At 42.3% G+C, this 14861-nt stretch overlaps 1 protein-coding gene and 1 long non-coding RNA gene across 7 annotated transcripts; one reads left to right on the top strand and one right to left on the bottom strand.

Moving 5' to 3' along the window:
• Positions 1-532: 532 nt before the first annotated feature.
• On the bottom strand, positions 533-10111 carry LOC127762995 (uncharacterized). Of its 6 annotated transcripts, none has more exons than XR_008015619.1 (8): positions 10000-10111; positions 9195-9940; positions 8809-9114; positions 5502-5627; positions 5323-5408; positions 4973-5234; positions 4531-4898; positions 533-2791 (listed from the first exon to the last, which is right to left on the bottom strand). It is a non-coding gene; the product is annotated as an uncharacterized LOC127762995 (long non-coding RNA). The 6 variants fall into 6 exon arrangements; XR_008015620.1 differs by having other exon boundaries at positions 9195-9927; positions 10000-10098; XR_008015618.1 differs by having other exon boundaries at positions 536-1651; positions 2577-2791; positions 9195-10098.
• On the top strand, positions 4494-8347 carry LOC127762993 (serine/threonine-protein kinase Nek6). Its single transcript, XM_052287547.1, has 13 exons — positions 4494-4636; positions 4734-4800; positions 5056-5121; positions 5228-5274; positions 5371-5416; positions 5530-5610; positions 5697-5739; positions 5834-5880; positions 6642-6723; positions 6806-6855; positions 6936-7009; positions 7095-7146; positions 7234-8347. The coding sequence occupies exons 1-13, from the start codon at positions 4551-4553 to the stop codon at positions 8095-8097; spliced, it is 1605 nt and encodes a 534-aa protein (XP_052143507.1). The 5' UTR covers positions 4494-4550; the 3' UTR covers positions 8098-8347.
• Positions 10112-14861: the final 4750 nt, after the last annotated feature.

The following is a 14861-nucleotide window of genomic DNA, read 5'->3' as shown; positions in this document are numbered from 1 at the left end:
TCTACAGTACTTTAAGTACAACTTTTTATTTTTTATATTTGCAAAAAAAATTTGAATAAAATGAGTGGTAAAACGTTGCAAACAAAAAACTCAAAATCCCTTATATTGTGGGACGGAGGGAGTACCTATATGTAAGATTAAATTAATGGTTTTTGCTATTTCACTTGTGATATACTTTTGTCTCCTATCTTTCACTTTTTATCCGTAGGATCTTGCATCAGGATTCGTATTCTCGTATATTTAACTTATAGTTATACTTAATTACATAGCACTTATACTCAGTTACACATAGTTATGTAGCACTTGCATTTAGTTGTAGTGCATTAAAATTAGAATTTAGAACATTTTTTCTTTAGATTTGCGATTTTTTACATGCTTATCTTCTTTTTGTTATTTGATTTAAAACGGGCTATAACCCATTGGTTAAAAAATATGTACGATTTGAAGTAGCCCCTTTAATTAATCGGAGAATTGTCAAACACCAAATCATTTGTATTGTTACAAAGAGCCAGGTAGCGGCATGGACAGTTTAGTCCTTCAGGTCTACACACAAGGCCTCTTTGAATCGTATGAGTAAAAAAACGAAGGAATAGAAAAAGCTTTTTAGCTTAGAATCCACTCCAACCAACCAATCTTCAAACATATGAGAAATACTATTACAATTTGGACCACTCTCCACAAAAATTTAGCATAATTTCAATAAGAAAATTATGCAACGACGTTTACTCGGGTTCCAGTTCCGTCTCTAGCTAGATTATCTTTAGTAAAAACAACGCCTTTATGTAAATACTGCATCAAAAATCATGATTTTAAGCAGCGTCGGCAATTTCCACATAGCCCTATTCATCTCTATGTAACCATTATTAATAACTGCTCCATAGCGGACGAGTTATGTTCAAAGTAATCGTAACAAGGGCCACCCGTTTCTTCATTGTCGCACGCTGGCATCCGAACCCAGACTACTCATTCTTGATAATGTAGGATCAAATCATTCCCCATGCATCCTAATCCCAGGGGTCGTTCGATCGAGCTAATAGGTCTAAAATCTGTAAGCTGTGTAGCAATATACATTGTGTATGTCACTTTAGAATGCAGACCAACCTTGGGTGTGTGTATATAATTTATATACAGCTAGTTTTAACTAATTAACCTTTTCTTGCTGAAACGAGATTTTGGCTGATCTGATCTGATCCAATCAGGTGTGGTAACTGGTAACTAGGCCTTTTCATTGCATTGGCTATAGCTCGAGCCCAACACAGCAAAATTGCATATCACCATCATTCAGAACCAGACATATTAACACACTGGCAGAGGAAAGGCCCCTGTCTAGTAGACTGCAACAAACATGCATGAAAGCCATGAAGGCAATAGCTACGCATACTTGCAACAATTTATTTTCCTGGATTGATACGTGCATGAATTAAATGTGCTAGTACAGCCTAAGCACGGTCTTGATAATATATACGGAACGCCCCCCAAATACACATATCTTTCCTACACGGCTACTCTACTGCGAAGTCTACAGGCAGCTCGCTGGTCTCTTTCTACATTGGCGAAAGCAATGGCCAAACCAAAACCATATCGTTTTTTTTTATTTTCTCCTCTTTCGCAGAGCGCTACCTCACACCCCACCTCTTGCAGGGCCCATCTCCTGCGCACATTGACACCAAATCACGAAAAATAAATGGCTCAGATCTTCTAAAAAAAAAAAAATCCAAAGTCTCCGTGCAAATATTAGTACTTCTATAGTACTATATGTCTATATGTATGATGCCGTACGACTAGTTTTTTAATTATCACTGTCATCAGCACCCATTACGGAGCACTACATTGTGTTACAGTAATAAGCACTGTAACTGAGCATAAAGCCCAGATGTGTACTAGAGCATCAAATCTCAATTATTTATGGTTCACAGAAACACGGAAAATTTCAGTCGTCGTTGATCTGATCTGATCTCCATGTGAAACTCAAGACTCGTAGCTGACGACCTCGACGCGACGAGAAGCCAAAATCGCAGTCGGTTTTGACAGCGACACCAACAGAAACTTCCAAGTCTGAAACGTAGTGACTGTACCACAGTACAGTTCAGTACTACTCCTAATACTGCAACTTTTCTTGCAAGCGTAGAAGGCAAGAACTATACGTGTGATAGTACTCTCCGAAATGCCAAAATGTCAAGCACGTTGCCATCGCCCAAGCACTGACCTCCCACCACGTACTACAGCCACAATTAAGCGAATTAAGCATACGTACGCCCAATTCCCTGCTCGATAGGGCAACAGATTTAACGCAAAGATAGAGCGTCACATCCGGCATCATATCGGCACTCACTCTTGTAGTGTACTTCTCCAATCAAATTTTCCAGGAAAAAAATATTTCCTTGATATTCTTTTTAACCCAAATCCTATCAAAAGCCATACCTAGCTAGCTAGTAGTACTGTTTGGCAGAATTATTTGGGCAGATGTGGTGGTGTAACGAGGAAGGAAGGATAATTAAGGGCATAACAACAAGGTGGTTTGTCGAATTGTTTGATTAGTCATGAGTGATTTGATTGGCTCACCAACAAACACGTACCAGTGGGAGTAGGGCATGCATAATCATCGGTGGATAACCTCGAGCCATGGCCACCAGCTACCAGACGAGAAATCAAACCCTGTTTGTTTCTAGGTAGAGGTAGCGGCATGGACAGTTGAGTCCTCCAGGTCTACACGCACAGTTGAGTTTCCAGTCAAAAAGCTACAGCCCAGACAAGCAGAGGCAACCATGCAACAAACCAATCATCAGGCAATCTGCAAAAAAAAAAAAAAAAAACTGCCTGATAATTGAGGGTTTCAGGTCGTGTTTCATGTCAGCATCCGAAATCAAGCAAAAAAGAAACAGGGGAGAACTGCATTATCTGATTTTAGCATAAACTATGATGGAATCGAATTATTCGGTTGGAAGAAAATAATATGCATCGAATTCTGGTGACCAAATTATTCTACTACTAGTGGATTAGCGTAGCAGCTGGAGCTAGCACGGAAATGGACATGAGCTTGGCATCACCAGCTAGCCAATCATACTTTCAGTATGCTAGTATACAAAATCCACCTTTCTTTAATATTTTTGCAAATTTTTTCTTCTCCTTTTTTAGTGCATGGTGGTGTTCACACTTGGCAGAGGCCAAAACGCAGCATCTGCAACTCGCCATGCGCAGCAACAGTGGCCCAAAATCTCGACATTGACTTCTACCACAGATCCACTGAGCGCATCCCGAGGAAAAAAGCACATGCGATAGCAGTAGTAACAGCATGCAACAGCAGCTCCGCCACTACTATTACTGCGACCGCTAATAATAACAAGTGGTGCAGGAGTAAAACTACTCACAATTTACTACTACTCCTACTCCCGTGGGATCAGTTACCGCACTGTGCACTCGCAATAGTATAAACTGCATAGGCCATTCTATGCTTGGGCTACTCGCCGCCGTTGTCACTGCATCGATCACTTGCTACACTAGTGACCTACTACAGTGTATGCATATGCATGACACTAGTGTGACAGTGTGAAGCAAGAAGGGTCGTCTTTTTCTGGCCAAGAGAGAGAAAGAGAGAGAGACCCATGTTTTGCAATTAACATATGTACAATGACACACTAGGGGGATAGCTGTGGGTGCCAAAACCTCAAAAGAATGAGAAAACTACAGCAGGCAGTGAGTGAGGTGCAGTGCAGTGCAGTGCAACTCATGTCATGTGGGCACCATATGCGTATGATGCGTGCAGCAGCCTTCCTTTTCAGCGAGAAAGGCACGCCGCAGCAGCAGCAGCCAACCCCACCACAAGAGCGCAAGTTATTTAAGAACCTGAGTTAGATAGACTGATAGATACATGCAATGCAGCCAAAGCGGAGCAAAAAAGGGGCAGAGGGGACGAGAAAAAGAGCAGAGGTAGAACAAGAAAGGGAAGGGAGAGTGTGCCACTGCGTGAGAAACCGAGACGAAAGGGTCGCGCCACCAGCCCACCATCCACCGCCACGTGGGACCCACCGCCCGCCCGCAGACGCGAGCAAACGTTCCCTCCACTACTAATTACACGTAGGCAGTACGATCACTCTCCTCCTTCCTAAAGAAAGAGAGAAAGAGATTGATTTTGATTATACTAGTTGGTTAGTCCCATACAAAACACGCCTTAATCCTTAACCACCACCCCTCCCCTCCCGTTAACAAAAAGCTAAAACGCGCAACAGCGACGCACACGCAAAAGCCCAGAGGCAAGTAGCAGCAGCAGTGGTTGCGCGGTGCTGCGTTCGTCTCGGTCTCCGTCTCCGTCGTCTCCGTCCACTGGACAGGGCAGAGGCTGCCTACCAGACACACGCCCTCAACCTCGCGCCCGCCATTATTGCGACCCTCCCGCACGCGTGCGCGCGCGCGTATTATCACGAGGTCCGCGAGCGAGGCGCAGAGCAGAGAGCAGAAGCATCATTTCTAGTCCCCCAGCCCAAGCAACAGTAGCCAGCAAGAACAGAGTAGGGAGGAGGAAGGAGGACGCACCTGGGAGCAGAGCCAGAGCCATGGAGCAGTACGAGGTGGTGGAGCAGATCGGCCGGGGCGCCTACGGCTCCGCATACCTCGTCGTCCACAAGGGCGAGCGCAAGAGGTTCTCCTCCTTCCTCTGCTCCCCTTTCCTCTTCTTCCTTCGTCTTCTTCAGGCTTCCCTGATGCTTCTGTTCTTTCTTGGCTCGATGATGGTGCAGGTACGTGATGAAGAAGATCCGGCTGTCCAAGCAGAACGACAAGTTCCAGCGCACGGCGTACCAGGAGGTAAACCAGACCGAAACCCTCGTTAGTTCTTGTTCATTCCCCACACTTGAGCAAACATGTTGCACCCATGAGTTGTTTGCTGTTGCGTCTGCAAAACCCTTTTGAGATTACCAGAAATTACTGCGCGATGGATTAAAGAAAATAGCTTTTTTTTTTCTTTTCGAGTTCATACCTGATTGAATGTTTGGGAGGACGGGACAGATGGTTTGGTTTGATGATTTGATTTTGATGCTTTGCTTGCTGTTTGCTGCACAGATGTCCCTGATGGCGAGCCTCAGCAACCCGTACATCGTCGAGTACAAGGACGGTTGGGTTGATGAAGTACAAATTCCACGCATTAATTCAGTTCTGGGAGTAATTTGCATTCCTTCAAATCAAGGGTTCTAAAGTTTTGTCCTTTTTTTCTCTTCTTCGATGATGGTTGCAGGGGACCTCTGCGTGCATTGTGACAAGTTACTGTGAAGGAGGTGACATGTAAGAACCTCACATTTTTCACTCTTCACTGCCTCCTAAAATTTTTACCTTCCATTGGTGCTCCAACCTCCAAAGTCACTGACATCGGAATCACAGGGCAGAGAGGATCAAGAAGGCAAGGGGTGTCCTTTTCTCTGAAGAGGTAAGAACACCGTAAGTAGATGAAATGGTGGTTTTACCACCTGCATCAATGAACAGTACAAACTGTTTCTGGATTGGAAACTTACCGCTGATTTGGTACTTGTATGATCAAAGAGGGTGTGCCGATGGTTCACACAATTGCTCTTGGCCCTTGACTATCTGCACTGCAACCGTGTGCTCCACCGTGACCTCAAGGTAAATGAACATTGTCCCTATCCACACAAGTTGATTCATCAGGTATCAGCATCACCTAACATGCCTTGGCTCCTGTGCTGTTACAGTGTTCCAACATTTTGTTAACAAAGGATAATAACATCCGGCTTGGTAAGAAATATATATTTCACTACAAATGTAAATTACTGCATCTTTCCTTTTTCTTGGATGATAGTGCAGAATATTCATTGTTTCTTGAAAACAGCTGATTTTGGGCTAGCAAAATTACTCATGGAGGACCTTGCATCGACGGTATGGCTTAAACCTGTGCTATCTATCATGTTGTGTAAATGTAACTCGCAAAACACATTTCCAGGTAGCAAAGAATACATAACTATGCAGTTACTTACCTACATAAAGTCACACTAAATCATAACATGTATAAACACCATTCATGTAAACCCATTTGATTTTGAATACTGGTTCATAACTAAATTCTTTATGGCTTGTGATCTTCAATCATACTAGCAGAATGCCCGCACTTTGTTACGGAATTCAAAAGAAAAATTGTATGGTATTACATATTCATGTGGGAAAAAATTAATGTCTGCATCACGAAATACAATAGTTTGAACTCTGATTTTTAACTGTATATAATTTTTTTTCACTTGTCTTCTTAATAATCATGAAAAGAGATTGAACAATTAAAATTGGCAAAAAAAAAAGCCCCTTAAATTTATGTAAGTACCCACTTCTCTCTTTAGTTGAAAAAAAGATGCTTTTATGCTCTCTTCTACTTTGACTTGAGTACATATGAAGGCCCGCTCGTCATTGATGGCCACCACCATTGCCTTCTTTTATAATGGTATAGATAATGGAATCTTGTTCTAGAAATATGTGATGCCATTTCAGTATAGTTCCGGCAGTGTTATTTCATTTGTATATATTTATTTATAGACTTATATATGAACAGTAGGACACTTTCCTACCTTCTTCATTCAAAATATTGTGGCATATGAATGAACTGATAGGTTCCATTGCCACTCAATGAATTCAACATCTGTGTTTTTCAGATTGTGGGAACCCCAAACTACATGTGCCCAGAAATACTAGCAGACATACCTTATGGTTACAAATCTGATATATGGTCACTTGGTGAGTTCCCAGTACAACAGCTTTTGGAGTAATTTTCACGGTTTCTATTATGATGCTAATTCTTTCCCATCTTTACCATCAGGATGCTGTATGTTTGAGATCTTAGCACACCGCCCTGCATTCAAAGCTGCAGTAAGTTCTACACAATTCAAACGATAAATTACTGTTTACGTATAATATGGTTTATGAAATATCCCCTCTTGTTTTTTAAGGACATGGCATCATTAATTAACAAAATAAACAGATCTTCAATATCTCCAATGCCACCGATATATTCATCATCACTGTGAGTGCCAATATTATTAACTTTTTAATGATTTTCCCGTAATATATATCAGAATTTATGCTAAACATGATGCTTTGTTTGGCAGGAAGCAGATAGTGAAGAGCATGCTAAGGAAAAACCCAGAACATAGACCCACTGTAAGTACCACAAACTCAGTTTCACTGTTTCAATCAAAGGCACCGACAGAACACTTCACATTCAAAGTTAAACTGAAAAATTTACAGGCTGGAGAACTATTGAGGCACCCATATTTGCAGCCTTATCTAGCTGAATCATGCAGCTGCTCCCCAATCTACCTTCCAGTGAAGCCCACCAAAAGTAACCTGGGAGACAAGCAGCAGTCAAGAAAGCCAGGCAGTGGCAGAAAGCGAATCATCAAAACCAATGGATCCAGTGAAGCATTAGAAACCGCTGCAGAGCAAGCTGTGGATACAAGAGACAACTCCACATATATTTCAGATGTTTCAACAGTTGGTACCCAGGACGCCTGCATTTCACAAGTATCTGTGGATCCTCAAGCTAGAAACAAAGCATATCAAAACATCGATGATTTGACGCTTTTTCAACAGATAGAGGAAAATTTGATGACAATAACCGATCGACAGATTGATGAGGCCATCTTTCTTAAAGCTGTAAGAACCAGCAGCACAGTAGATGTCGTGCCAGTCACTGGTGCAATTCAGAAGCCTAATGAGGCACCAATACCAAAGGAGGAACTGACCATTGGAGTAGTGCAAGAGCAGAGAAAGGAAGTGAAAGCACACACTCACCAAGGATCAAAACCAGGCGCAGGAGACGTTCCCATCGTTACAGAAGAATCATCACCGAAGAGCGCGGTGAAATTGGCACATTCAGATAGCACTCCTGCCGAGTGGGACCATCTGAACATAGTGCAGCAGAGAGCTGACGCACTGGAGTCGCTACTCGAGCTTTGCGCCAAGCTGCTGAAGCAGGAGAGGCTTGAGGAGCTTGCTGGCGTTCTCAGACCGTTTGGGGAAGGAGCTGTGTCGTCCAGAGAGACAGCGATATGGCTGACAAAAAGCCTCATGACCCCACCGAAATTGGAAGGGTCACCAAAACTTACGTAGGGGAGCGAATTTCATGGCTTTGTTTGCAAGTGTGCTGTTCTGGTTCTGAGAGTGTATATAGCTTTGCTACAGTTCATGATTCTGTATCACTGAGGCTCGAGTTTCTATTTATCTTGATGTATATGGTTTGAGTGAGCGAGGGCATTGTGTGAGCTAACTATTTATCAGATATTTACTGTACAATGGCATATTGGCATGTGCTGTTTGGCTGATTCAAGTAATAATGGAAATCATACCATGTTCATTCCTATTTTCTTCCAGCCTTACTTACTGGAGAACTGTTTATCAATCTGCAGATTTGTTATTACCGACAGGAACTGAATGGGAAGAGGCAATATTAAGGGGCTGTTCATATTGTAGCCAAAATAAAAGCTGGCAATATTACCAAAATTTTGGCAGGATTTCTTATATATTTACCAAAGTTTGGCAAAAAAAGCTAAATGTATGCATATCTTTGACAACTTTACCAAAAAATGGTATGGTTTGAAATGGCATCAATCTGAACAGCCCCTAAGTTCAAGCATAGTATATCAGCGAACAATTTTTTGACTAACCACTTGGTTCCGATGATTCTAGAAACAAAACGATCACTCCATCCTGATCAAGAAATAGGAGCAAAAGTATAGCCTAGTAGTGAGAAGTGAGCAATACTTGATGATGACAGAACAGAGAATCTCTAACACTACACAGCACTGGAAAGGCAGCACTAACCTGTACTGCTGTAGCCCTCTGCTCGCTGAATGATTTTGTCACCTTATGTTTGGGCATTGTTACCTTGGGCTAGCTGCAGTGACAGCATTGTTACCACTGTCAAAGGAAGAACCTTTGCCGTGCTTCCAAGCAAGAAGCCTTGCGTTTTCTGCAGAACTCCATCTCCTTTGTCTGGCTACAAAGCAAGATATGGTTGTTTCTTTTCTGCAAGAATCACTCTCTGCGCACTTGCAGTTCCTGGGGCTCTGGCTTATACCCTGCTCCTGTACGGTGTACCATGTCCAGGAATTGATCCCTGAACACTCACTGAAAAAGGTGCGGGAAACATCAGATAGAACATGAATCACTGTAACACATAGTACATGGCAGAATTCAGTCAGCCTAACCGTAGACAGTTGCCGAATTGTAAGGATCCGTCTCCAGTATTGTTCCAGATGCCAACAATGATGAAATTTAACACATAGTATAACAAAAAGGACCATGCGATGTCCACTGTCACGTCAGATCTTTATATGAAAAGCTGGTGTGCAAATTATACTAAACAGTCAGTAGAGAGTCTAGAGACTAGAGAGGTATTTGCTACATATGAACTACGGATACGTGCTTGGCGAAGAAAGGAGAACATGATGCGAAATCAGTATAAACCTTCCTGATTCGATGATAGTCAAGAGATCCTAAAGCAGACATTTCTCCTCACGATCGAACATTGTTGTAGTGACTTCCTCATAAAAAAAACAAAAAAACATCCGCAAGTTCATCTCCCTAATTTGTAATTAGTTACAAATACTGCAAGGAACAGAAAGCAAATGATGTTCTTGCATCAAGGTAGGACGGTGCAGTATCGTCCTTTTCCTATTCGGCGAGGACGCGCGCGTTCGATGAACCAAAGGGATCGAGCTCCCCCAAGGAAGTGTATTTGCGGATGCAATGGCCCAAATTCCGCCCACGCGCAAGTAGGCGCATGGATCTCTAGAATCTCCGATAGGGTTGGAAAGTGGGAAGCGATATCGTCGGTGGCGCTTACCTCGGCGGCGGCGGTAGTGAGGAACCAGTCGCAGTCGCGGCAGCAGACGCGCGCGGAGGTCGGTGCGTAGCCGTTGCAGTGCGAGAGAAGAGGATCTAGGGTTTATGGCTGGGAGAGAGATTAGAGAGAGGATACGGTTTGAAGGAAGACGCAGAGCAAGGAACCACCTGGAGCCATTTGGAGGAAGAATCCCAGCTTGGTGGGTCGTCGGATGCGGCGCCGGCGCCGGCGGTAGCAACGGTGTTCGGCGAAATGCGCGAGCGAAGTGGACGGGAGCAGGAGGAGAGAATTGTGCACTAAGGCCATGTTTAATGGGTATGGTTTCTTAAACAATATAAGATTATTTAGATACCATATCTTTACGAGACAACAAAAACTCTAATCATTAACTAAAAAATATTCCTTTTATTAATATTCTTTCCATTTTTTTACCCTCATGCAACCATATTTCTATATTGTAGTCCCTCTTTGTTTAGACTTAGGCTTATTGGCCTAGACTTTTAAGTCAGTTTATTGGCTTATATGATTTATAAGCCGGTAGATTTAATGTCCTAAGTTCAGTGGTGGAGTCATACGTCTACCTCACATAAGCCAAAAAAGCTTCTCCAATCTAGCTTTTGGCTTAATAGTATTAGAGTGGCTTATGGCTTAAAAAAAACCAAACGAAAAAGCTACTTGTTTGTTTAGGTTTAGACTTTTTTACTTATAAGTTGGCTTATAAGCTTAAACAAAGAGGGCCTAAGAGTCGTTGTTAAGCCGTTGTTATGCATGACAACAATGTTTTGTCTCTCCTCTTTCTCTTTCTTCCATGTCAATAAGTATTTCTAATTAGCAACGCTAAGAAACCACTATTGACAACCATTGTACATGCCCTAAGACCCCTGATTTCGGTTCGATTTTTTCCTTTTGTTGAATATGGTTGCTGAAGTTTCGTTTCGGACTCAGTTTAGTCATTGAGGTTTCAAATAGTTCAATAAGTCCTCCAAGTTAATCATTTGGGTTAATATAGTCCTTGAAAAAAAAACGTTTCGTGAGTATGCCAAGTCATTCTCATATGCATCGGTATGAATGAAATGACCATTATACCCTTATATGCCATATAGAAAAGAAAGAAGACAAATGTTTCTCACGTGTATGATCGTTTTAGAATTGTCACTTATTATTGCTGCATCCAAGCACTGATCGTATAAATTCTTTTGTCGGCCACCCTCCGTAACAATGTTGGGCCTGGATGGCCTGTTATTTTTTTTGTTTGTGTCCTTTTCTTTCTTTTCTATATGGTATATAAGGTAAAATGGTTATTTCATTCATACCGCTGCATGCGAGGATGACTTGGCATGCTCACGTGGCTTTTTTTGTCCAAAGACTATATTAACCCAAATAATTAATTTGGAGGATTTGTTTGAACAGAAACAACGAAAACTAAATTAAGCCCGAAGCGAAACTTCAGGGACTGTATTGGCTATTCACCTTTTTTTTAATTAGGCCTCCCAGTTAGTGGTTTGTAATGGTCGGAGTTTCCTCACTAGAATTTCCCTCTATTCGACCTGTTACTATCTCTACTACTTTAGAAAATAAAATATGTTTCCGCCCTCCGTATATAAAAAAAAGGACGAGAAAAAAATTCTGTCGTAAAAACAAGAAAAAAAAGTCCGACTCCCCTAATAAAAAAAGTCCGACTCCGGAAAAAAAAAACTTCTGGCCCGTTAAAAAAAGAAAAAAAAAGTCCAACTCAAAGTCCGTAAAGAAAACGTCCGCCCCAAATTCTATAAACAATAAAATGTCTATCCATATATTTTCTCCTCTAATTAATTAAAAAATTGATTCTCTATTCTTTCCATTCCAGGGAAAGACTATGGGACGCTATCCGGTCACAGCGGGACAGTTAACGAATATATCCTACAACTGAGGATGTCGTCGGCCCGCATTTCGGTTAATTTGTCAAACTTTCGGTTAATTCCCACGTGGCTGGATCTCATCCCAGGCTCCCACTCAGCATGGTGTCCCTATTCTATTAGTTGCATGGTGCCTTTTGAATGATGAGAGGACACGTTGTCTAGTGAGTGGTGAGAAAGAAACAAAAGAAGTCCGATTCGTGTTAAAGTCTATGCATCTAATCTTAGATACTGCCACGGTTCTAGCTACCATGGTAGTGGTGTTTCTTTTATTTTTTTGATTCTTGGTTTATTTCTTGTGTAGGATCGAACACAAGCAACCAAGCCTACCAGAAGGAGGTGAATGGTAGGAAAAACCAAAACCCAAAAATTTTTAACGGAAATAAAAGTTACCCTTAAATCGATGGAAATCTCGACGTAGTTTTATCGCCGCCGGTCGGACCGCTCGCACGCCGCCGGTTAGACCGCCGGTATGTCGTCGGTTAGACCACCGAACCCGATGAAACACAAATCGAAGAACTCTCAAAGTAGATGACAACTTTATTGCTTCTCTCTGTGTTTACAAAGTGCAACAACAACACTCCTTACAAAAATCTCGACTAAACTCGAAACCCTAACTAAACTATCAACTCCACGCTCTGAAAAACGATACAGGGAAGTCACACGCTCTCTCTCTATTTATACCATAAAAACCTCCTACTCAAAGTAGAAGTAGAACTTCTAGTTCCACTAGGACTCAATACACAATTTCCATACCTTTTACAATTTCCCAAAACCTGCAGCCACACCGGCCACATACAAGTCGGACTCTCCTCGCCGTCACAGCAGCGACACGTCCTCCTATTCTCCTGAGCCGACTCGGCTTGCCACAGCCCCGAGCCAACCTATCAGATCAACACACATGCATGCAGCCACATGCACGTGTACATGCATCCATATACACGCATACACGCCACTGTGTACACATATATGCACAATACAGTAACACCGCTACAGTACCTCGAGTACTGCAGCAACCATATAATACTCCAAAATTTTCCTCCGCGAACACCGACGCTTGCACGCACACCTCGTGAAGCCCGCTACGAAGATCTCTCCCACACGATGTCCATCCATCATGTACCATCTCGTATCCAACTTCATCACCCGGTATCCTTGACCGTCTGGACCTTAACTCCTCCCTGAGTCTAGTCCCGATCCCCACCGTTGACCGAAGTTGACCTCCAAGAATCCTAACTCTAGTCACCTTCTCACATGGTATCCCGACCGCACTAGACCTCTGTTCCTCCCTGAACATAGTCTCGGTCCTCACCATTGACCAAGGCTGACCTCAAGTCACCTGCACACAATCAGACAAAACAACCGTTTCTAGGCACAGATATCACAACCTGACCCACATTAGTCACACGCACTCACACCAACATTCACACAAACTCTCAAACCAATTCTTTAATTAAATCATTTGCATAGCCAATTGTTCATCACAAATATTAATCATGACAATGATTTCACATCTTGATCTTTTTTGTATTTTCAGTTGAAGCACATTTGGAGGTTTTGATTTTGTGAAGTATTTTCCCCATAATATACTATGATAAGTTCTAATGCTCAAGTTTGACCTATCTCATTCCGTGTTTTCTATCCCGACACATCTTCCATTTGTAACCAATAATACTTCGTAATAGTAATATAAGTATCAACTCAAATACGTACCATCTTAAATTCCATGGGATACCAAATTTGATACAAGTTTTCGCTAGCTTTGAAACCTACTAGCTCTGAAACCTGTGCATACCAGATTTGATACACAAGGTATCATGCCTGATATTTATGGGTACCAAGTTTGATACCCAGGTACCATACCTGATATCTATATGCACTAGCCATGATACATGTGGATATCAGATGACAAATATCAGGTCTAATACTTATGGATACCATGTTTGATACCTAGGTACCAGGCATGATACCTATATGTATCATCTATGATACATGTGGGTATTAGATGAGTTTGATACCTAGGTACCATACCTAATACCTACAGGCACTAGCCATGATACATGTGGATATCAGATGACAAATATCAGGTCTAATACTTACGGATATCAAGTTTGATACCTAGGTACTAGGTTTGAGGCCTATAGGTATCAGGCCTATATGTATCATCCATGATACATGTGGGTATTAGATAATATGTATCAGATGACAAATATCAGGTCTAATACTTACGGATACCATGTTTGATACCTAGGTACCAGGCCTGATACCTACAGGCACTAGCCATGATACATGTGGATATCAGATGACAAATATCAGGTCTAATACTTACGGATACCAAGTTTGATACCTAGGTACTAGGTTTAATGCCTATAGGTTTCAGGCCTGATACCTATATGTATCATCAATGATACATGTGGGTATTAGATAATAAGTATCAAGTCTGATATGTACGGGTATCAAGTATGGTACCCAGGTACCATGCCTGATACCTATAGACACTACTCATAAATCATGATACATGTCAATATCAGACGACACAAGTATCAACTTTGCTCAGATGAACAACTTGTTTTATATGATCCAACTAAATTACATGAGCAATCATTAGTTGGTCCAATGTCACACCCTGAAGTTCTTCTCCCAAGCCAAAATTGAATTTATAATTGGTCTCGAGAAAATACCGGTGTAAAAGCAAGAGTGAAACACTAAATAAATTAATGCAAATAATAATCAGAATTGGCATGTGGAATTTTTCTTGAGTTCTACATGTAAAAATGTGCTAACAAGATTTTTAGTGGAATTTTCAGAGCTCTAGAAATAATTTTAACCAGTTAAAATTGAGCACAAGCAATATTTAATCCCTGGAAATTTATTTCTTTCTTTTTCTTTTTCCCCCTTTTCTTTTTGAATGGGCCGCCGGCCCATTCTCCTCCCCCTCCCCTCCCCGCTGGGCCGGCCGAAGGCCACGGCCCAGCTGAGCCGGCCGCCTCCCTCCTCCCTCCGGGTCACCGACAGGTGGGGCCCACTTGTTGGGCCCGTCTCCCACCTCCAGCCGGCGCCGCCGCATCCCGCAACCGCCGCCCCGCTCGCTCCCGCGTCTCCCGGGCCACGTCGCCCACGTCGCCGCCCGTGCC

Source organism: Oryza glaberrima, chromosome 2 (genome assembly GCF_000147395.1).
Source record: "Oryza glaberrima chromosome 2, OglaRS2, whole genome shotgun sequence".
Lineage (NCBI taxonomy): Eukaryota > Viridiplantae > Streptophyta > Magnoliopsida > Poales > Poaceae > Oryza > Oryza glaberrima.
This window is presented reverse-complemented; position numbering and strand designations above follow the sequence as displayed.